Below are 21,755 nucleotides of genomic sequence, written 5' to 3'. Positions count from 1 at the left end.
TTTGCATGACATCACAGCGAGCTCCTTCAGTCAGCGTCTTCCACGACAGGCTGTCATGTGACATCGGGGAACGTAGTAATTTTGGAAAGAGACCGCTTATTAAGGTCCTGGCTGTAATCCCTGGTTCTACAGCTCCCATGCGGAAAAAACAGCCAGCCACTACCGTTTACCAGGTAAAAGCAGCGTACAAATGGACTGGTTTTTGAAGTCTTTCCCATCCAACCGGCGTTCCCATCTGCTTGAGTGGTCGTTAAATGGCGGCGATGTTCCTTGTGTTGACGAGATCTGCCGTGAGCCGCACGCTCGGTGACCTCACCCCCGACTCGGAGCGCTCTAACCACTCAACCCCTCTGTTTCTCTTCTCCACACAGGTAGCACCCCCGGATTAGCTAATGCCGGCTTTGCAAATTTTGACAACTTCCCCAAATCCTCTAGCGCCGACTTCGGCTCCTTGAGTTCGTCGCAGAGCGACTCGGCAGGGGTCCCCAGAGCAGGCGTAGACAGCGCGAGCGTCCCCGCGGATAGATACGCCGCTCTGGCTGACCTGGATAACATCTTTAGCTCTGCCAAACCTGAGCCAGGTAACCCTGCCGGGACACTGCCGCTTTCGCAGACTTTTTTTGAACCGTTAGCACGTTAGCGGCCTGCTAACGGTGTGGAGTCGGGGCCCTGGACCAGCCGCAGCCAGAGAGTCACTGGACCCCTGCCCTCCTGCAAGGGGCACGCGGGACATGTTGAAATGAGAACTGAGCCCCGATTGGTGCTCGCCGGCGTCCACTCTTTTACCCGATTGGTTGTCCGGCCCGGTTGCCCCTGGAGCATGTGCTGTCCGGTTTGTCCAGTGGTTGTTCTGCTGTGGCGTCGGCGCTGCCTCTGATTGGCTGAGGTTTCTCACTCGGGTGCATCTTTTGCAGACAGTGTGACGTAAGATAATTTAATGATGAAGCATGAGAACCACGCTTGTCATTTTCCTACCATTGAAGTGTACCTAGTGCATGCCGTTTACGTACAAACTAGATGGGATCCAGCACTGTATCAAGCCTGGTCTTGAACACCCCCAGAGGTTCCGTCTCCGCTACGAGACCTGGCAAGCGATCCCACACAGGGACTGCTCTCTGTGTGAAGAAATATTTCCTGTGGAATTTACCTTTTGCTAATTTGCATTTATGCCCCCTAGATGCATCGGCTGGGAGCATATTTGGTATGAAATTATGTTCATATGACGATGCACCACTTCTTGATTTGCTGGGACATCCAAATGGCATGAAAGAAAACAGACCCCTTTAAATGGTTTGGTGCAATGCTGAGCATATTAGTCTTGTTCTACATTTTTGGGAGGGGGGTTAAAGCTAGGTAGGGGCTGCGAGGTAGGGGCATCGAGATTTATGAAAACCCCAAACAACTAGCTAGCCAACTATTTGACTGCCCTTGGTCTAGCTGATTTTTCTGTTTTGGAAAGAGGCTATGCCTTGCGGTGTTTGAGTTGCATTGCACCCAGGATTTTGGGGGAGTTGTCTGTGTGCTGGAGGAGGCCTGTGTGGTGACTCTGTCCTCTGTCTGTCGCCAGGGGGAGGCGTGCCCAGCGGCGTGAGCTCCGCCCCTGCCTCCGCGGGGGTGGGGCCTCCTCAGGCGCCGCCCCCCGGGCTGGGCGGAGACCGCTACGCCGCGCTGGCCGAGCTGGACAACGTGTTCAGCTCCTCCGCCCCCACAGCCAGCGTGTACAGCACCTGCAGCACTGCCCCGGGGTGAGAGCGCACATGCATGCACGCACGCACACTCAATCACACACTCTCACTCACACACGCACACGCTCACACACACACTCACACACTCTCTCTCTCACACACTCACACACACACACACACACACTCGCGCACACACACACACACACACACACACACACGCACGTGTGCTCACTCACACACTCACACGTGCACACACACACACGCACTCACGCGCACACGCACACTCTCACAGGCACACAAGCACACACGCCCCCCCATCACACACACACACACCCACTGGCCCAGGTCATACATAATTGTCTTATCTGTTCTGATCCAGGAATGTTTTTGGCGCCGTTACCGGGGTGACGCCCTCCCAGGCACAGCAGGTGGTACCCAGCATGCCCCAGGGTTTTGGAGGTGAGCTGAATCTCCTCGGTCCATGTGAGAATTGTGTTTTCTTCAGTATTGACAATGGCCAAAACGAACCTCTACTGTGCCCTTCTCCACCAGCTCCCTCAACGAACCCGTTTGTAGCTGCCGTTGCCCCAGCGACTGCTCCTACCAACCCCTTCCAGACCAATGGGAGAGCCGCAGCAGTGGCAGCAGGTAGAGGTCTGCAGGGTGGGGAGAGGGGAGGGACAGGGCATTTCATAATTCCTGGTGCTAGGCCCAACAACATGCCCAGAATCGTGGGATAAAAGGCATATTGAGAGAATGCTTGCATACTGTTCTAAAGCTCCCCACAACCAGTTGTTGATTGTGTTGGTTTTTTAATAAAAAATCTGTTTATTTTTTTTTGCAAACATTTATACTGATACAGTCTTCCAGCAAATGTGTAGCAACAAAATTAAGACCAATATGTGGGTTTTGTATTAATGTTGTACAATATTGTGTAATGTAATGTAATACTGTATTTTATGAGTAATTTCTTATCCGTCTGAAACCAATTCCTACGGTGATGTTCAGAAGATATTTACAAACCTGAGGCAGATAAAATGAATATTATGGCTGGGCAATATACTTGTTTGATAATTCTGGAATATTTTTTGAGCGTAATACTCTCCGTCTTCTTGGTGTGTTGCTTCTGTCTTTTATTTTTTTACCGAAGCGCTTCATATTGCCACAGTTCTGATGCATCAGGTATAATTAGGGAAAGAAAAGGCCAAAAAAAGGGCAGTGTACCACATGGTGGCGATGATCGCTATGCGCTGAAAGAATCATTTGATAATTATCAAACAGGCATATCGCCCCCAGCCCAAGTAAAGTGGAAGTGGAAACGGTGTGTGCGAGTGCACACAGGCCCGTGTGTGTGTGAGACAGAGACGGTGGCCTTTGCCTCTATGTGACCGCTCTGTCTGGTTATTTTGTCACGCTGGACAAGGCCTGTTCGGAGCCTTCCCTCCCGCCCACTTTGGTAGGTCCCTCCTGCCCCCCCCCTCCCCTCCCCGTGCTAAACTCCCGCCATTGTTCCTCTCTGCCTCCTCGTGGCTTTGTGTCGCAGTGCTTCTAGAACTCATCTCGACTTCCTGTTTCCTCCACTCTGCATGTGGTGTGTGCTCTTACTTCTATGACCGGCGGGAGGTGATGATCAGCCGCTGTGCGCTGTGGCCGCCATTCTGCCTTCCCCTGTGCCGCAGCCTTCCATGAGCTCCCCTTTCCCACCACCCCTCTCGCTTGTAGTTCTCTGAGTAAGAGGCAGCGCTAAGGCGAACACGCATTACTGCCCTCTGCTGGTCGCGATGCGTATCGCCGTGCTTTCCTTTCGGCATGGGGGAAAGAGATGGGAGAACGGTTACCGAGGTGTGGAAGCTGAGCGCTGTGAGCTCGCTGAACAGTACTCTTCTGAGAGACCTTCAGTATCAAAACAGAAAAACTCCATATACCTCCATGTGGAAAACTCTACATCACTGTTTTCAGCACCGGTCATACCTGTTACCAAAATGTCTCGACTGCAGTTAACCATTTGGGGCTTTTCAAACATATAGACAGCAGCTAGCCTTGTATTTTTCAAACGTATAGACAGCAGTTAGCCTTGTGTTTTTCAAACATATAGACAGCAGTTAGCCTTGTGTTTTTCAAACGTATAGACCGCAGTCAGCCTTGTGTTTGTCAAACGTATGGACAGCAATCAACCTTGTGTTTTTCAAACATATCCACACCGTCAACCATGTGTTTTTCAAATGTATCGACAGCAGTCAACCTTGTGTTTTTCCAACATATCCACAGCAGTCAACCTTGTGTTTTTCCAACATATCCACAGCAGTCAACCTTGTGTTTTTCAGTCACTGTGGGTGTATTCCTCCTGCATCCTTCCCCTTAGTGCCCTTTGTGGTGCTGTGTACTCTGCCAATGTAATATCCGCAGTATAAGTATATACTACACCAGGCTGGGTGTCAGATTGGGTGATGTGCCATTTCACAGCGGTAATGACACTGCTGCAGCAGTGGAAACACCATTGCAGAGTCATCCCTCTCCAGCTGAGGGGTGGGGCATCCAGGTTGTGTCTAGTGCCCAGAGAACTGTTATCTCCTGGGTCCTGACCACGCCCTGAAACGCAGGGGACTGCGGTAACCCTGCCAGAGGAGCAGCCAATGCTGCCCAGCCCTGGGACCTGGTGTTGGAGCCCTGGTGTGTGTGTGTGTGTGTGTGTGTGTGTGTGTGTGTGTGTGTGTGTGTGTGTGTGTGTGTGTGTGTGTGTGTGTGTGTGTGTGTGTGTGTGTGTGTGTGTGTGTGTGTGTGTGTGTGTGTGTGTGTGTGTGTGTGTATACCTGTGAGTGTGTGTGTGTGTGTGTGTGTATATACCTGTGAGTGTGTGTGTGTGTATACCTGTGTGTGTGAGTGTGTGTGTGTGTATACCTGTGTGTGTGTAGTTAGCAGTAACCCATCCTTCCCTGTGTTGCAGCCACATTTGGCACAGGCTCCATGAGCATGCCAGCGGGATTCGGGAACCCCGCCGCCTACAACCTCCCCACCAGCTTCAGCGGAACGTTCCAGCAACCCCTCCCAGGACAGGCTCCCTTCCCCCAGCCTCAGGCTTACCCACCACAGCCCAACGGTGCGTGTGCGTGTGTGTGTGTGTGTGTCTGCGTGTGCGCGTGTGCGTGCATGTGTGGATATTTCTGTGTGCGCACTCAGCCCAGTACCTTAGTAACTTGGGCTGCCTGTAGCCTAGTGGCTAAGGTACAAGACTGGGACCCGGAGGGTTGGTGGTTCAAGCCCTGGTAAGATCTACGATAAGATCTGCACAGCTGTTGGGCCCACGAGCAAGGCCCCACATTGCTCCATTGCTCCACATTGCTCCATGAAGGATTATCCCATGCTTAGTCTCATCAGCTCTAAGTTTCTTTGGACAAAAGCATCAGCTAAATGACGTAATGTAACTTCCTCCCTCCGTCTCTCCCTCGTTCCCTCCTTTTCCCTTCCTGTCCCTCTCGCCCTCTGCTTCTCTCCTAGGTGCAGGCTTCGCAGCGTTCGGACAGGCTAAGCCCATGGTGACCCCGTTTGGGCAGCAGTTGGCGGGTCCCGGCATGTCGAGTAACCCCTTCTTGGTGAGTCCCGTGACGCAGCTGTGGTTGTGTCGCCCGTGTGTGAGCGGTGACCAGACTCTCTCACTCTCTTTGTTACAGGCTGGAGCCCCTACAGGACAGTATCCGGCAGGAGGTTCCTCCACAAACCCCTTCTTATAGCGTGCCTCCCACGAGCCACCACTAGGGGCCGACACCTGGAGCCCGCACACACCTCTTGCACTGTTTTGTTTCACAAGTAGCTTTAAAACATGTTTCTAAAACTTGTATTTTCTATTGAGTTTTAAAAACGACAAACGGCGGCGACAACATCAATGACAAAACAGAACAAGGTAACGGTGTGTCGAAGGATGGTCTCACCACATCCTGTATTTAACCTGTGAACTGGTCCCACACCCACAGAGCCACATGTATATTCAAACTGGCTAATGCTAAGTTATTGCAAATACCACATTCGTTATGCTGCAACTCTGTACATATTTTTCTTAGAAATTTTGCTCTTTGTGCATATCAGTATTGGTAACTTTACCACATGTATGTTACAGGGAAAAAAAGCATTGGGCTACTGAGAATTTCTGTATTTGTGGAAAAAGAAAAAAAAACAAGGAAACAAATCGATACAGGTGGTTTGGATCAGTAGGTACAACAGACTCTGCAAAAACAAAAACAGAAAAAGAAAAAAAGAGGAAAATGCTTTGTGTTCCATTTCCACGGTGGGAAAGAGTGTGGCTCTTCCCTCACCTGTCCAGAGGCTCGTGACTCCGCCCCCGGACTTGGCTACCTGCCTGCAGCTTCCTCCAGGACCTTGCCGGCCAATCTCCTGCCACGTCCTCAGGTGCTCACTCAGTCAGCACAGACTAAGACCACTTATGTTGGGTGTTAAGGAAATTTAAGTTAATCTGTACATATATATTAAAATGAATTTTAACTAAAAAAAAAAACAAAAACAAACTCTTTTGTATTTCTGTACAACTCATTCATGTGTTGAAACATTTTTGTAAAATAGAGAGATTTATAAATGGCTATCATTATTCAGACGTTGCACTCTTATTGGACACGGAAGGTTTGGCCCCGCCTCGGGGGCACGGTGAAAGGAGATGATTGGCTGGGTAGGAAGTCGTGGTGACAGGAGCACATGCAGCCCTGGGAAATCTGATATATATTTCTAGCTCTATTGTAATAGCACTTTTCATCTGCCTTGTATTTAGATTTTACTTTTAATTAAGAATAAAAAGTGAAGGCAAAAGCAATCACATCTGCGTTTGTTTGATCACAATTCTGTGAGCAGCACATGGGGGAGGGGCACACAGGACACTGAGGGCATCCATTGGACTGCAAGATCATTTGTTTCAGAGCTGTCCAACCCTGTTCTGCACAGTTGTAATGCTAGGATGGACTGCGCAATCTCATCTCTAGGTAGGGCCATGCAGCTCCTCTGTCTCCATGGTGTTATTTCCTGGAGTGTCCTGGACAGGGAACCATTTTGGGTCAGGCAGTCTCTGCGTCAAAAGAGTTGTGGCTGTGGTCTCTGCATGTTCTCAGCTTGGTGTACAGGCCCCTCAGGAGGAATATGGCTGCAATGGTGGCGAAGTAGCTCCCATAAATGGTGAACTGTAACACAATGGAGAAATGGGTCACGGTATCTACCATGATAAAGGCAGATATCGTGTGCCTTTAACCCAGTGCCGACACCCTGGTGTCTGTGCCCTTCGATAAAGCTCCTCACCTGTGAGACGATGTCCAGACCCAGTCCACGGCTGTCCACCACCACCGCTGTGAGAATGGTCTGAAGCACCAGAGCGCCGAAGGTGTTGACTCCGAAGATCAGGGCGTATCTCTCCATGGACAGCTCTGCCGCGATCTGGAACCTGCTCGAGGAGACGGGAATATTGTTTCCTGCGATCCGAACGTGATGTTCAAATCGCGGCTGAGAACCAATCGGTAGCACTAATTGTTAAATTAATTACCCTGGAGAAAAGAAAGTTAGGGTTGGATTTGGGTTAGTCCAGGCATAGTCAAGTCGGATGTTTAGGCAGATGGCCTAAATTAACCTCACATGCAAAGAGAATGCCTGTGCAATTCTCTTGAATGTTCTTGCTTGGAAGATCTCTGGCGCTGTATATTTTTGCTGGACCCGGTAGGGACCGGCCTACAATCTGCTTTGCTTCCTTCCTGAGTTTATATGCTGAGAACCGATCGCCTAAAATAACCTGACATAACCTTCATTATGAGTGACAGCAGAGATGCATGCATTCTCTAAGGGTGTGTCTAATTTGGACAGTGAGCGATCGCTCGGTATGGCACATTGGCTACGATCCAACAAACTCACATGGCTATGGTGATGAGCAGCATGTACAGGCTTTTGAAGACGATGTAGCCCGCGTAGCACACCCAGATGGAGCCCATGAAGGTCATGAGGAAGAGGGCAGCTGCCCCCAGAGCAGAGCAGGAGCCCAGGGCCAGCTCCCCCCAGGCCGCCCAGTTCACCTGGATGAAGCCCACGCCGTAGGCTGAGGCCGCCCCTGCACAGACCACAGGGTTAGCGAAACGACGGGGTAAACACTCGAACACTGCAGGGAATCCCCTGAAACGAACCTAAGCTGAATTTTATCCTATTGCTCTACACATGAAAATGGTTGCCATCAGAATGCGCTGTCGGCCATTTCTTCTGCGTGGCTGACGGCTCTCGTGGTTTGGAAGCGCGACCGGGGCTCACCAAACAGGCCAGAGAAGGCCTCCACCCCGCCGTTGTAGATGGTGAAGTTCTGAGACGGTTCCACGTGTTCCCACAGGACCTGCACGTAGTTGAGGGTCTGGTTGTAGCCGCAGGTGGCCAGAGCCCACCAGATCGACCAGCACAGCAGCGACCTGGAGTAGCACTGTCGACAGTCCCTCCACAGGTGCTGCATGACCCGGAGGCAGCCCTTTGCGCTCTTTTGCAGGGGAACCTCCGCCGCCTCTTTGCCTGCCTCAGGAGGTCTGCTTCCCCCTGCGCCGTTCCCTTCTTCGAGGGTATTCGAGGGCGCGCTTGCAGCAGAGGGCCGGGTCGTCTCTGCCCTGCTGTGCCGGCGGTGGAAGAACATGCTCCTCTGCGGCATTGGCAGAAAGAGGCAGGTTACCTGGGCGATGCCGGACAGCACCAGCGTCATGATGAACATGTGATAGTAGGACATCACGGCAGTGCTGGCCAGAGCCTGGCCCAGCACGGCCCCCAGAGTGTAGCCCAGCAGCTGCACGCTGCGGCAGTAGGAGGTGGCTTTCTGGTAGTGCTTCAAGTCCACCACGCTGTAGATGTAGGAGAAGTATGCCACCTCGCTGGCTGTCACCACGCCATAGAAGAACTGCATAGCCTGCATGGCTACTACGCCTTCTGCCCATATCAGCAGCGCTGTAGTAACCAGCAGGTTGGCACATTGGAATACAATGACGGGTTTGTAGCGCAGGTAGTCTGTGAGGAGGAAAACTGGCAATAGGATGACCAGGTAGGAATACGTCCACACGGGGAAGATCTGACCAGTCACCTGGGAGTAACAAGGGGAGGAGTCACCTGAGAAATGGCTGTTCACTCATTTTTCTGTCTGTCTTGAAGATTGTTTCAAGTGATACAATTCAAATGATGAAAATAACTATTCCAGGCCTCAAATAATTCCATACTTAAGGTTTAATTTAACCTTAAGGTGACAGATTTTAACCAATTTGTCTCCACCACAACTGCTACTTGGATTAAAGGCCACTGCATTAGCTTACAGGTAATACTACTAATAATACTACTAATAATACTAATAATAATACTTTTAATTTGTATCGCACTTTCATACAAAACGTATAGCTGTTTACAGGTTCATAAAAATGTGGATTACGCCAAGAACAATCGGTCTTTGGCCAGGTCTTCCTGGTGCCAGCTCAGTACCTGTTCTACTGTGAAGTTCTTGTCCGGGCCTGTGAGGTATGGGATGAGGAAGGGTTCCATTGGTTTGATGGTGCTGAAGAAGCCATAGACACACAGTAGAGCTGTGGGATACCCCCACCCAGCTTGCAGCCTTTTCAGAGTGTACATCTTCACTGAACGAGCAAGACTGCTTTGCTTTGCTTGCGCAAAATGAACTGCTCAAACTTTGAACTCCTGGCATGGCACGTGTGGGGATTAATGCAGGCTGTCAATGAGCAGCCAGGTCAAAGTGACGCTCATGCCTTTTTCCTCTTGCTGGAGCTCAGACATTTATCAAACATTTATTAAACCACAATATTTGATTAGGAGTTAAGTATGGTAGACTTCCTGAAGTGAAGGCATTTATGGATGCTGCTGTAGCAGCTCTTTACCACTGGGCGTCTCCATTGCAGTAGTTTACTGTTGATGTGCGTAACAGTTTTTTGGTGTTGCATGTCCGCTGTCCTTCAATTACGCACTGACCCTATAGTATGGAAATAATATATTTCATTTTAATGTGTTTCATGAATTTCATATTTATTATCAATTCCTGGTCATTTATCAAGAGATAGGTGTGGTTTCAATTCAGAGATTTTTTATATCCAGGGACTTCCTGTGTAAAGGTCTATTTTTTATTTTTTTATTTTAGTGAAACTCAAAATTTTCACAGCACAGTCCTAGTGTATTTGAACATCTCTGTATGCATTTGACTGAAAGATTCTTAGCCATTCCACCTGCATGGTGATGTTTACTCATTTTCAGCCATGACGTTGAGAATGTTCTGGAACAGGAGCACCATGAAGCCGTGGATGCCAAAGGTCAGAGCCTGGCATTCCAGGGAGTGACTGAACGCGATCTGAAATCAGCAGAGCACATGTGAGGTAACAGGGTCTACCAGGACAACTCTATAAAGGTAGGGCATGGCCCAATGTCTGGAGTATTTTATATCTTATGGCCCTTTCATAGAATAATGCGATTATGATTTAATTACATTTTTTAATATTCACCTTTTTAAGCTCAGGAGGTGGGTAGCTAGTCATCCAGATGAAGGAAAAGCAATAAAAAAAATAATAAAAATATGAGCAATAAAATAAAAGCACTTCATAAAAAATATTTAAAACTTTCACTAAAGTACATAAATGGAAAATCTCAGAGGTCCCACTCTGAAATTGTTCTTAAAAACTATTTTGAAAGACTTCATTACTCTTTGGAATGTTTTATGGATGTTTTTCAAATTAAAATTTGAATAATTGAACACTGGAATAATTAATGTATGTGTGATTAGTGGGCCAGCTAGTACAACTTTCAAGACCGTTAAACTCCTAGAATGGGTTCAGTACTTTGATTTCGACTTCAGTGCAGCAGATTGGACTGGCAGTACTTGCATGATCCGTTCACTGACTGTGTAACCTGCTTGGACTGGTCAGTACCTATAATTAATGCTCAACCTCAGCATCAGACTGTTCCATGCTCAGTGGTTGGACAGTGGTTGGACTCACATGGTGTTGGTGGACATTAGTATGCAGGAAGCCTTGAAGGTGTGATGTATCTGCCGTAGCAAGCCCAGATGTTACCGATGAGGCCCATTAGAAACAGCCCCTGTGCTAACCACCGAAAGCACACCTGCTGCCAGCTCACCCCACGACACCAATGTTAGCCAGCCGTGCCCCACAGAGAATGCCGTAGCCTGCCCTACAGAAGACGGATTTGGCTGGAGCAGGGGAATTACTCTAATAAACGTGCAGTATGATTTTCATCTGAAAGGACAGCAACAGGGGCCTGTTCCACAAAGCGGGATTACGGAGTTAACTGCTACTGATACCAGCACTGAGTAAAACTGATAACGACACAGGAACAGTTCTTTTTACTTCAGTCCATGTTCCAGATGTCGGGGAGGGGGTGGGGGTTCTGGGTTTAGGCACAACATTCTGGGCATTTTTGTTATCAGGAAACTCAACCTTCACCTGTTTTGCCACTAGAACATACTTTTTCCTCATAAATAACGTGAAGAGTCCCCAGCAAACAAGCAGTAGAGTTCAGTCTTAGAGCTTGACAATGCTTACATTATGGTTCTGCTGGGTGTGTAACACAGTGTCTATGACGAAATTCAGAAAGCAGAGGAGCCCATGGAAAGGGCCTTGAAGTTGAATCCCGACAAACCCTATGTGATACAGTACGTAGCAATGTTCTGTCTGAAAAATCAAGAACTTAATGAGGCCTTATCTCTTCTGAAAAGACTGCTGGAAATGACAGCCGAGGCAGCATTAGTGCACCATCAACTCGCCCTGATCTACATCAGAAAAAAACCCCATTTCAGAACAGAATGGAGTAGAGGAGGCAGAGGCTCTGTTCAGGCTGCGTAGACCCTACTTTGCGTTTGCCTGGTTAGATTTAGCAGCTTGCTATGCAGAGGAGAAGAACCACAAGACAGCAGAAGAGAAGTTTCAAGAAGCATTCAAAGAATGGCGGCCTGCATGTAGTAAATGTCTGTTACAGAGATTACCAGCTCTACCACAACAAGTCTGAAGCCCCGGATATCAAGCACTACAAACAAGGGCTTTACAAGGGAATTATTCATTATTAATCTGAGTAAAGGCAAGGACTAGGTGTTGTCTATGGTATGAGACAACAGAAATGATGTGCCTAGACTAATTTTGATTTTTTTATGCTAGTATTCATTGGTGTAATGTTGTTTGCTGTTGCTATTACTATTATGGTCATTAATAAACACTCAAACTAATTTCAATATAATTTGTATTAAGTATTTCTTTATATGTTGCACGTTGTAAACATTTTAAATAAGGACACCGTTGGTACAATGTCTCACAGGAATCAATAAATATATTTAAAATCACCAACATAATTTACATACATTAAACGCACTGAGGGACACCATTTGACTATGAAATAATCTGCCGTAACGGAATAAAATTATAAAAAGAATCATTTTAAGATATCAACCCTTACACTTTGTCAATTCAGTCACCAGATGAACAATGTGTGCTTACTTGAGGTGTCCTTCCTGGTGTAAACTGGGGGTGCACAAGTTTGATCCTGGGGCCTGTTCCACAAAGCGCTAATAATTCCACTGAGTAGGTAAAGACCCCCCCCCCCCCCCCCCAAAATAAATAAATAAACAAATAAATAATAATAATCTGGGACATAGACTGAAGAAAACTCCTGCTTTGTGGAACATGTACAGGTTACAATCGATTTCCTAAGTTTTAGTTTTCTGACAGCTCTAGCTCAGGTTCACTCCTGTATTCGAGCAGTTTTATTTTAACGTCAGCTCTCCAACTCGCGTAACCTACGTTCTTCAACACTGCAGTTCAAATACAGCATGGTTGATCAGTCTGAATAAACTATGACGGCCCTTCGCAACCTTCCTCCCAAACTTCCAAAATCAACTTTAGTCCTAGTTCCTTTGTGCGCATGCGCTGCCAGAACCCTCATGCTTGCGTCTCCATAGAGACGCTTTGTTTACAGTTTTGTATTAGGTCGCCATGAAGCTGAAAAGGTTTCTTCTTAGATATTATCCACCAGGTAATACATACTATCTAAGGCGCTTTTATGATGAACTGTTTATATAGTGTCGTTGATTTGCATTCTATTGTTTTATAATTATATCAATAACTATTTGAGATTTTCCTACTTTATTTTATATGCTGGTTTTGTGCTTTGTCTTCATCGTGTTTCCATCTAGCTAGCAAAACACATTTTTGCACATTTTAATTTACCTTGAAAAACACTGTAACAGCATTGCTGTTAGAATTACCATGTGTTTGCCACCAAAAACCTTCCCAAAGTTGAACGTTTCTTCAGTTTCTTCGGTGTTCTCCGGAATTTGGGGTTTGGAGCAATGCGATGAACGTTATATGATACGGTGATATGGCGTAAAATAAATAAGCAAACTGGAAACTGTAGGCTATGTTAATCCACGTACAACATACCTAGTTAACTCTAAAGTTGCGCTTTTGATGTTGCTACAATGTAACGATATGTGCTCACGAAGTCCTCTGTTCACTGAAACAGGTGACACAAACGTTAGCAGCTGTAGCTGTTGGTCTGTTTTCTTTCTTCTTTTTTTTCCATTATCTGCTTTCTTTCGTGTATGTGCTTGGTAAGTTACAGGTTCTATAGGGCTACCTAAAAAATTTGCTAGCCAAGCAAGCAACCTCCATATTAATTTGTTAAAATGAACTGAAACTGACCAGGCAACGCACTTACAGGAATAATTCTGGAGTTTGAGAAAGGGGGAGAGTTGAAGACTAAATCCATTGATCTGTTGGACCTTTCTCCTGGGTAAGTTAAGATGAGAGTAACATCATGCGCATGTTTTATTCCAATGAGCATATCCAGTGCCTTTGCGTGCAGGTGAAAGTTAGACTCTTAATAAAGGTGAGCGGTTTGCTTGCCCTGTTCCATGCCTAGTACGGACGCAGAGGGGTTAATAGAGGAGATCAGGAGGACGGAACCGCTCATCACCGCCTCCCGCGCTGATCAGGTCAAACAGCTGATCCTTCGGCTGCAGGAGAAACTGGGCCAGCAGGAGGACCGCAGGTTCTACCTCTTCAAGGTCAGACACGCCTTTACGTCCTTCTCCATTTTATGTATTATTTAAATAATAATATAATAACTTTATTCGCACTTTCCAAGCTTTACAGCAGTGGAAATAAATACGGTAAAAATAGACACAATTCACCAGTGGATGACGCAGAGTGATATTCCACCTGGCTATACAGCCGGATTCATATCCGCTGTTGATGGTGACATCAGTGAGACTGACAGGGTAGAAGGCTATCCCTCAGGCGCAGATTATAGCCAAAGTGTTGTTCCTCGTGAAACCTGTGGAGGGCAGCAGGGCACAGTCACACTGAGTGGGCTTCCCAGGCACATCAAAGGCGGATGAATTATGTATGAAAGCGATACGGTCAGACGTATTGATTCGGAGCGCGTGCCGTCACACGTGCCACAGAACGGGCTTCCTTCTCCCCCCACAGGCCCTGCAGGCTCACATCCTGCCCCTGACGAATGTTGCCTTCAACAAATCAGGGTCAAGGTGAGTTCATCTCCACACTTCATATTGCTACAGCTAAAATGGCTTTAAAACCCCCCAGTGTTTGTATTCCATGGATGCAGGAGAGGTAAACTGCTCTCTCTTTTGGTTTCTCCATCTGCAGTTTCATCACTGGCAGCTATGACAGAACGTGTAAGATATGGGACACAGTGTCGGGGGAGGAGCTGCACACCCTGGAAGGGCACAGGAATGTGGTGTACGCCATCGCGTTCAACAACCCCTACGGGTACCGTGCCTGAGTCCTCATTTTCACACCTGTCCGCTACCCACAATGCTCTACTCTCACCCATTTCACTGGCCATAATCGTCCACTCAGTTACTGTTCTCTGTCTTTATCTCTCCCTGCCATTCAGAGACAAGATCGCGACAGGATCTTTCGATAAGACGTGCAAGTTATGGAGCGCAGAGACGGGCAAATGCTACCACACCTTCCGTGGACATACTGCAGAAATCGTACGTTTGCCTCCTTATACACTCAGCGACCACTTCATTAAGTAGCCCTGTACACCAGCTCGGTAATGCAAATAATCGAATCAATGTGGCAGCAGCTCAATGTATAGAAGCAAGCAGACGTGATCAAGAGGTTCAGTTGTTGTTCTAACCAAAAATGAATGGGGAATAAATAATACTTATCTCAGAATCTCAGAAGCTGCTCCGGGGATCTTCACACACAGCAGTCTCTAGAGTGTATGGACAATGGTGCGAAAAACAAAAAACACCCAGTGAGTGATGTTAGAGAGAGGTCAGAGGAGAATTGCCAGACTGGTTAAAGCTGACAGGTCGGTGACAGTAATGTGTTACAACAGTGGTGTGCGGAGCAGCATCTCTGAACACAGAACAAGTCAAGCCTTGAAGGGTTAGATGAGCTACAGCAGCGGAAGACCAACAAGTCTAATAAATAAGTCAAATATCTTCCTAATAAAGTGGTCACTGAGTGTATAACCTGTTCCCCAGTATCAGTCTCGCATGATCCCTGGACATATGGTGTGTGAGGGTTCTGACTCCTGTGTTGTGTTGGGCAGGTATTTGGTTCTGACTCCTGCGTTGTGTTGGGCAGGTATGTCTGGCTTTTAACCCTCAGAGCTCCATGCTGGCCACCGGAAGTATGGATACCACTGCCAAGCTGTGGGACGTCCAGACAGGAGAGGAGCTGGCCACGCTAAACGTGCGTATCAACGCTGCCCCGCCACCCACACGCATCCACACGCATCCACACGCATCCACACGCATCCACACGTCCGTCCGTCCTTCTGTCCCTCGGTCTGTCCCCCAGTGCTTTCAGTCGTCCCTGCTTCAGCGACTCAGCCGACAGATAAGAGAGGGAGAGGCGTAGACGGACGGTTCTTCGGCAGGTAGATTTGTGATTGAGGCTCAGCTTGAGGCAGAAGCGCTGGAAATGAGTGGTGTGGTGTATTGCTGTGCAGATGGAGAGACAGAGGAAAGAGAAGGGGAAGCTGCGGTAGACAGGGTTCCTCAGGTCGGCCCTCCTGCCTGTGCCAAGGTGCGCCACGGGACACACGAGAGACGCTTTCAGTTTATTTTATCTTTCACTTCTCAAGTATTCCCTGAAAGGAGACACGTTCAAAACAACATTCAGTAGTGAACCCGAGCTCTATATGGGCCTTGAGTTCAATCTGCTTCCTTGTGATTTAGAAAGCTCACCAAAGTAATAATAATAATAATCACAACCTTATTTGTGGAGCACCTTTCATACAGAGACTCAAGCAACTTCCAAGTGCTTCACAGTGGAGTAATAAAATGGCTGTCTCTTTCCCTCTTCCACAGGGCCACTCTGCTGAGATCATTGCTCTCTGCTTTAACACTGCGGGGGATCAGCTGGTCACCGGCTCCTTTGACCACACCGTGTCCCTGTGGGACATTCCGTCGGCCAGGTGCGTCCGACTCGCCATCTCTCTCCGTCTCTGTGTCGGTCAGCCTGTTCCTCTGTCTTTCTCTGTGCTCGTGTCATTTCTCCTCACTCTCCCTGTCCCTCTGTCCTTCTCTGTCATTTCTCCTCGCTCTCTCTGTTTCTCTAGACTCGTGTAATGCTGTTTTTCTGTTGCTTCCAGGCGCATCCACACTCTGATAGGACACAGAGGGGAGATCAGCAGTGTGCAGTTCAACTGGAACTGCTCCCTCATTGTCACCGGATCCATGGACAAGACTTCCAAGGTGAGCCTTCTCCTTTCCTGCGTTTATGAGTGTAGGGTGCGTCTCGCTGTGAGATGAAGCTTGGAGCACTGTTTAGAGGATGCACTGATCATTCCTGTTGCTGGGCAGATATGGGACTCGCACAGCGGGAAGTGTGTGGCGACACTGGCGGGTCATGAAGACGAGGTGCTGGACGTCTGCTTCGACTTGACTGGCCAGCTCATCGCCACGGCATCCGCTGATGGTAGGTTCACCCAAAATGGAACCTCCCGTCACCCTCCTTTACCCAGGGGGCAATGGGAAGAGAGAGTAAAGAGTTCAGCATGTGAGGATGAGACCGTAACCAAAAATAACCCTTTTAAGTGTAGAATTTCTGGAATGTTTTATTTCTCAAATTGTAAGCCAGTGTAGAACTTCATTGTATTGAATTACCAGTAGTGATTGCTACATCAGAATTGGAATGTTCAGTGAAGATGTGTTTCAATCACATATTTGTTATTAGAATGTTCGGTTGAGAAAATTCTAATCACACATTTATGAGAATGTTCTGTTAAGACCATTGTAATCACATATTTGTTGTTAGAATGTTTGTTCCAGAAAATTCTAATCACACATTTGTTATCAGAATGTTCAGTTGAGAACATTCTAATCACATATTTGTGATTAGAATGTTCAGTTAAGAACATTAAAGGGTTAAAGAGCTCTCTGCCTCTGAATCACAGGCACGGCCAGGGTGTACAGGGCATCCTCAGGCGAGTGCGCTGCCAGACTGGAGGGACACGAGGGCGAGATCTCTAAGGTGAGGGGGCGGGGAGGAGAGCAATTGCACAACTTTGCAGGTTGGAGTGCTCCACTCTAACCAGGTCACATCAGCGGCATATGGCATTCCTCACACACTTCTGGCTGGGCTCCGAGTGTCACAGGTACAGAGTGGGATAATGGCTGTCAGAGGTGTGCTTTGTATCCCGCAGACTGTTTCTCCGCCAGATCTGGGCGAGTTCCAACTCTACATTCAGCAAGGACAAATCAGCGAGCCTCTAAAATCAGGCTTTTCATTTTTAGAAATATTGGCGCTGCTGTGTTCTGCCTGTGTCAGGCTGTTTGCTTGTGAACACGCGTGGGCAGCTCTGAGCCCAGGAAGGCACCATAAGCCGGCACAGATCTGTGACCGTTTCAGCACCTGCATCTGCACAGTCTTTATAAACAACCCCCCAGAGAGCCACCGTTCCCTCTGCAGCACTCCTGAGGCACGTGACTGCTCTGGGGTCAGTGGTGAGGGCACTACTGCGGCCATTTCAGTGTGGCCACAATGTGCTGAGGTGCTACTGCTGCACCATGACCGCCACTCTTCTAGAGAACAGCAGTCCCTGTTCACTAAAATTAGACGTAATTGACACCAATGAAAATATTTCAGAAGGTTATTTCACAGTTACTGTATATGGCCAGCTCCCCCCCATTTTCTCCCTCCCAATTCCCCTCTCTGTGACCCCCACTCTCCCCTTCCCCTCGCTCTGCGCCCTTCGTCTGATGTCCGTGCCCCTCATCTTGGCTGTGCTTTGTCATTGTCAGCCCTTCCTGAATATTTCCATTTCCTGTCTGGAAAATCTTCCCCGTTTCTCCATTCAAATACATTTATCGCCCTGGAGCTCGAGGGCTTAATAAAAACACACTTAAATAATATGACAGTAGTGAGAGGAGCGCTTTTAATAATCCCCGCCAGTTTTCACATCTTTGCATCAACAATTCTATTAGAGCAGCAGAGGTGTCTGTCCAGAAGGTGTACTGCACTTCTGGGGAAGAAACTCTACAGGAAAATAACACGTATTTTTACCTATTTGTTTTAAAGAATACTTGTATTGTGACCAATTATTTTATTTTATTTTTATAGAACGTTTATAGAATGTTTTCGCACAGACTGAAATGGTGAAAATATGTAGACATGGCATGCCGCATGCCCTTTTCTACTCCAGTGTGGAACTGTGTAGATTCTACACACACACAGACACACACTCGCACACACACACACACACACACACACACAGACACACACAGACACACACACACACATACACATATACACACACACACACACACATACACATATACACACACACACACACACTCACACACACACACTCACACACACACACATACACACACACACACACACACACACACACACACACACCTTGTATTCTTTGTCTCTCAGTTAAACAGATTTCTCTCTCATGTGTGTTCACTCATCCCCTCTCTCACGTATTCTCTGCTTTATCCACCTCACCCCCCTCTCTCCCTGCAGATCTGCTTTAACCCCCAGGGCAGCAGAGTTCTCACCGCCAGTGCAGACAAGACCGCGCGGCTGTGGGACGTGGCCTCTGGGGTCTGCCTGCAGGTGCTGGAAGGACACACCGATGAGATCTTCTCCTCCGCCTTCAACTACGAGGGCGACACCATTATTACAGGTACAGAGCAGACGCACTCATACGCACAGACTGCGCTGTTTGCGTACGTGTGTTTGACGCACTGTTTTTCCTCTTTGTGCTGCAGGCAGTAAGGACAACACCTGCCGCATCTGGCGCTGAGGGGGCAGCGTGTGGACTGGGCCCTCCTCGGTGGAGGAGACTCAGTCTGTGGAGAAGAAGTGACTGTTAGGGGGTCAGTAGGCTTGAAACAAATTTGAATACGACGTGTTCGCGAAGGCTGCTGAACAGCTGTTGAACACGGAGCTGGGAGCTGAGTCTGTATAGTCTGTTAGTTTAAGGACTAACAGCTTCAGCAAGTTTAGCCTCAAACCCATTCGTCTTGGAAACGAGCAGGACAAATGGACACGATATAAACAGAAGGTTCACTGGAAACACATGGCCTACAATGCAGCCAATGACGCGAGTGAACCAACTGCAGGCGATGGTGTATTGGGCGGTGAACAAGGCTGTGTGGTGATTTAGACTAGATCGGCTGGCCAGCCTGTGCACACTGCGGCAAATTCGAAAGTTTGAAGTCTACTGAGCCTTTTAGCCGAAAAGCCTGGTATTAATGAGAAAATACAGTATTTTCATACTTTATGTATGACCAGAACACCCTCACCTTGGATACACTTTACCCTTCCTTTCAACTCTTCCTGAATGCTACCGTCTCCCTCATAGTCTTGCCTCAGCATCTACCCGTAGGCTCCGTAATGTTGGGACGTATTTCTGATCATGTATTTCTAACAAGAGAGAGAATCATAATCTCATTATGAATGCATTTAACTGTCTGTCATCTGTAATGAGGAATGCTAGTTATACTGCCTTGGTTTCCATTAAAAAGTCCCTGATAACAGTATCAGTTTGTTGCGGTTTTATTAAACTATTATGAGCAAACATTTTCCTGCTTTCTTTTTTCATTCTTGCCTTGTTTTAAAGCAAGCGACAGAGCGGAATAAGACAACAGCTTGGAAAAGGAATCTGTGTCAGACACAGCGTGTGAGGTTTATGTCACAAAGGGGGTAACAGACTGAGGCGGTTTGGGGAGATCATTACCTCATATGAAAGAGACTCCAGGGACATACAGGGTTGACATCACAAATAAGTTACCCGACCATTCATAAATTTGATTTTAAATCCAACTGACGCAGGGGCACAGGCATAACATTTCCACTGACACCTTTTGTTAAAGCATTAAACAAGTATTCAGGCCACTGGAGTATGTGGGTTCAACTGCATCAGCCACTACCTGATTGAGCATGACCAAACGCAAATCCCAGATTTAGGCTTCAGTTAACAGCACACAAAAGTTTGTTATATGTCTCTCAGTTTATTCGAGGAAAAAAACAGCGCCACTTGACACTAACCCAACAGACTTGATAAAAGTTTTCCTGCAAATTCCTCTGCAATCTAAAACTTTAAGAATTAATATGGCCTTTCTGCTTACAAAACAGCAATCAAGACCTTTAGGGAAAACCTTAGCATTTTCAGAATATTTTTCACTGATTTGTAGTTTAAATAGCACTATGCACAACTAGGTCCTTCCTAGTACTCCACTTAGAGAAATAAGTTCTTTCTACAACAAAATTGGAAATGAGTGAGCTGAATCATCTGTGACCACTGGAACCTTTCCGTAATATTGAAATTGGTAGTCCAAAATATATTTTAATATCCAGGGATACATTGTTCTTAAAAAACGTCCAAGTAGCACAAGATGATTTTAAATTCTAATCAATTTTACTTGCTCTACATCACAGATAAAATGTGATTTCCTTTCCTTCCTAGGCATCCAAATTCTAAATGTGTTTCCTCATATTACCATATTGGAGGGTGGAGACGTTGCAGATACAAGTTCAAGTGGCCAAGACTGTCATTTCTTTTTTTTTTTTTACCGTCTCAGAAGATTGTCCAGCGTCAAGAGCACAGTAGCCTACGCGTCTAGCATTTAGGCTAATAAGAGCCATTTAGCCATTTTGTCATGTCTGCCTTTTTTATCAACAGTTTGATACACTTTAATATACTTAGCAAGCTTATTCATGTTTTTTTTCAGACGCTATTTATCTGCAAGTGTTAGCTTCCATTTAAGGAAGTCAGGGGTGTGGAATTTATTCCGTTTTTATAAATAGAAAATGACACGCAAGCAACACGCACGTAGTGAAAAAAACCTACTGACACTACACGATGGAAAGTTTACTGCTCATACAATTTTGCAAAAAAACACATTATGAGCTGTGCTTAGGTAGGCCTGTGTAATACAAACCAGCAAGCAACCCAGCTGGTTTATATCCCAGACACAATTGCTCATTCAGTACGACCCAGGACCTAAACCCGTCCCTAACTCTAGCGTTCGGGGGTAGAGATGACCTAGTTTTGTGAGCCTGTGTGTGTTTGATAGCTAGATGCTGGTAGAGATACATTTTAAATGAGGAACGTCTCGGATAACTTGTTGCTGGCGCTAGTACGGCTGCATGTTGGGAAAATGCAGTAAGCCTGTGAAATGATGCAGAAAAGATCTTCAATTTTCATTTTATTTTATTATTATATATCGAGTAAAACAGCCTTACAAAGAGATAGATAGGCCTACATGCTGCTGTCTGTTTTGTAGAGACAGGGTAACTGCATGTCACAAGCATGGATTGCATCTCAAATACATACAGAAGCTACACAGAGCAGCATTCTCTGTCCTAGTGTTCTTGGAAGTGTGGTATCGTACGGAAACCTGACATTTGGAATTGAGAAATACCCCATGTCTTTGCAAACCAAACAAGGACAACATATCTGTCCAATCTGATCAGTTCAAAACTAAAAATATTTTAATCTTTTTTTACTATTTGAATATTTTAATGTGTCTATTTAAGGCGTCAGGCATATTTTTCAAAATAAATA

At 46.9% G+C, this 21,755-nt stretch overlaps 3 protein-coding genes across 8 annotated transcripts in view; 2 read left to right on the top strand and 1 right to left on the bottom strand.

Moving 5' to 3' along the window:
* The window catches only part of agfg1a (ArfGAP with FG repeats 1a), a 30,647-nt gene extending 24,141 nt beyond the window's left edge, over positions 1–6,506 (top strand). For 4 of the 6 annotated variants that reach the window (XM_061216998.1, XM_061217001.1, XM_061216996.1 and 1 more), the window contains 6 exons: positions 1,568–1,745; positions 2,065–2,144; positions 2,238–2,333; positions 4,630–4,782; positions 5,181–5,275; positions 5,354–6,506. In XM_061216998.1, the coding sequence (XP_061072982.1) occupies positions 1,568–1,745; positions 2,065–2,144; positions 2,238–2,333; positions 4,630–4,782; positions 5,181–5,275; positions 5,354–5,413 (662 nt within the window). In that variant the 3' untranslated portion in view covers positions 5,414–6,506. Of the gene's footprint in view, positions 1–371; positions 582–1,567; positions 1,746–2,064; positions 2,145–2,237; positions 2,334–4,629; positions 4,783–5,180; positions 5,276–5,353 lie in introns of all 6 variants that reach the window. The other 2 variants (XM_061217002.1, XM_061216997.1) reach the window with 2 other exon arrangements.
* On the bottom strand, positions 5,425–9,308 carry slc19a3a (solute carrier family 19 member 3a; the record flags this gene model as incomplete). Its single annotated transcript, XM_061216529.1, has 6 exons — positions 9,162–9,308; positions 7,968–8,772; positions 7,581–7,773; positions 6,978–7,119; positions 6,800–6,862; positions 5,425–5,496 (listed from the first exon to the last, which is right to left on the bottom strand). Coding segments are annotated over exons 1-6 (1,422 nt in total), but the record flags the coding sequence as incomplete, so codon positions are not given.
* A 3,314-nt stretch (positions 9,309–12,622) lies between these two features.
* daw1 (dynein assembly factor with WDR repeat domains 1) lies at positions 12,623–19,710 on the top strand. Its single transcript, XM_061218075.1, has 13 exons — positions 12,623–12,722; positions 13,409–13,481; positions 13,611–13,755; positions 14,180–14,238; positions 14,360–14,482; positions 14,610–14,709; positions 15,314–15,421; positions 16,042–16,148; positions 16,326–16,428; positions 16,537–16,651; positions 17,130–17,206; positions 18,707–18,869; positions 18,955–19,710. The coding sequence occupies exons 1-13, from the start codon at positions 12,683–12,685 to the stop codon at positions 18,987–18,989; spliced, it is 1,248 nt and encodes a 415-aa protein (XP_061074059.1). The 5' UTR covers positions 12,623–12,682; the 3' UTR covers positions 18,990–19,710.
* The last annotated feature ends 2,045 nt before the right edge of the window (positions 19,711–21,755 follow it).

Source organism: Conger conger, chromosome 13 (genome assembly GCF_963514075.1).
Source record: "Conger conger chromosome 13, fConCon1.1, whole genome shotgun sequence".
In the NCBI taxonomy this organism is placed as follows: Eukaryota; Metazoa; Chordata; class Actinopteri; order Anguilliformes; family Congridae; genus Conger; species Conger conger.
This window is presented reverse-complemented; position numbering and strand designations above follow the sequence as displayed.

Excerpts from the sequence above, each read along its gene's own strand:
- daw1 (XM_061218075.1), top strand. The coding sequence starts at position 12,683 with ATGAAGCTGAAAAGGTTTCTTCTTAGATATTATCCACCAG. Across the intron at positions 12,723-13,408 it reads TCTTAGATATTATCCACCAG|GAATAATTCTGGAGTTTGAG; the intron begins GTAATACATACT and ends ACGCACTTACAG. Across the intron at positions 14,710-15,313 it reads GTGGACATACTGCAGAAATC|GTATGTCTGGCTTTTAACCC; the intron begins GTACGTTTGCCT and ends TGTGTTGGGCAG.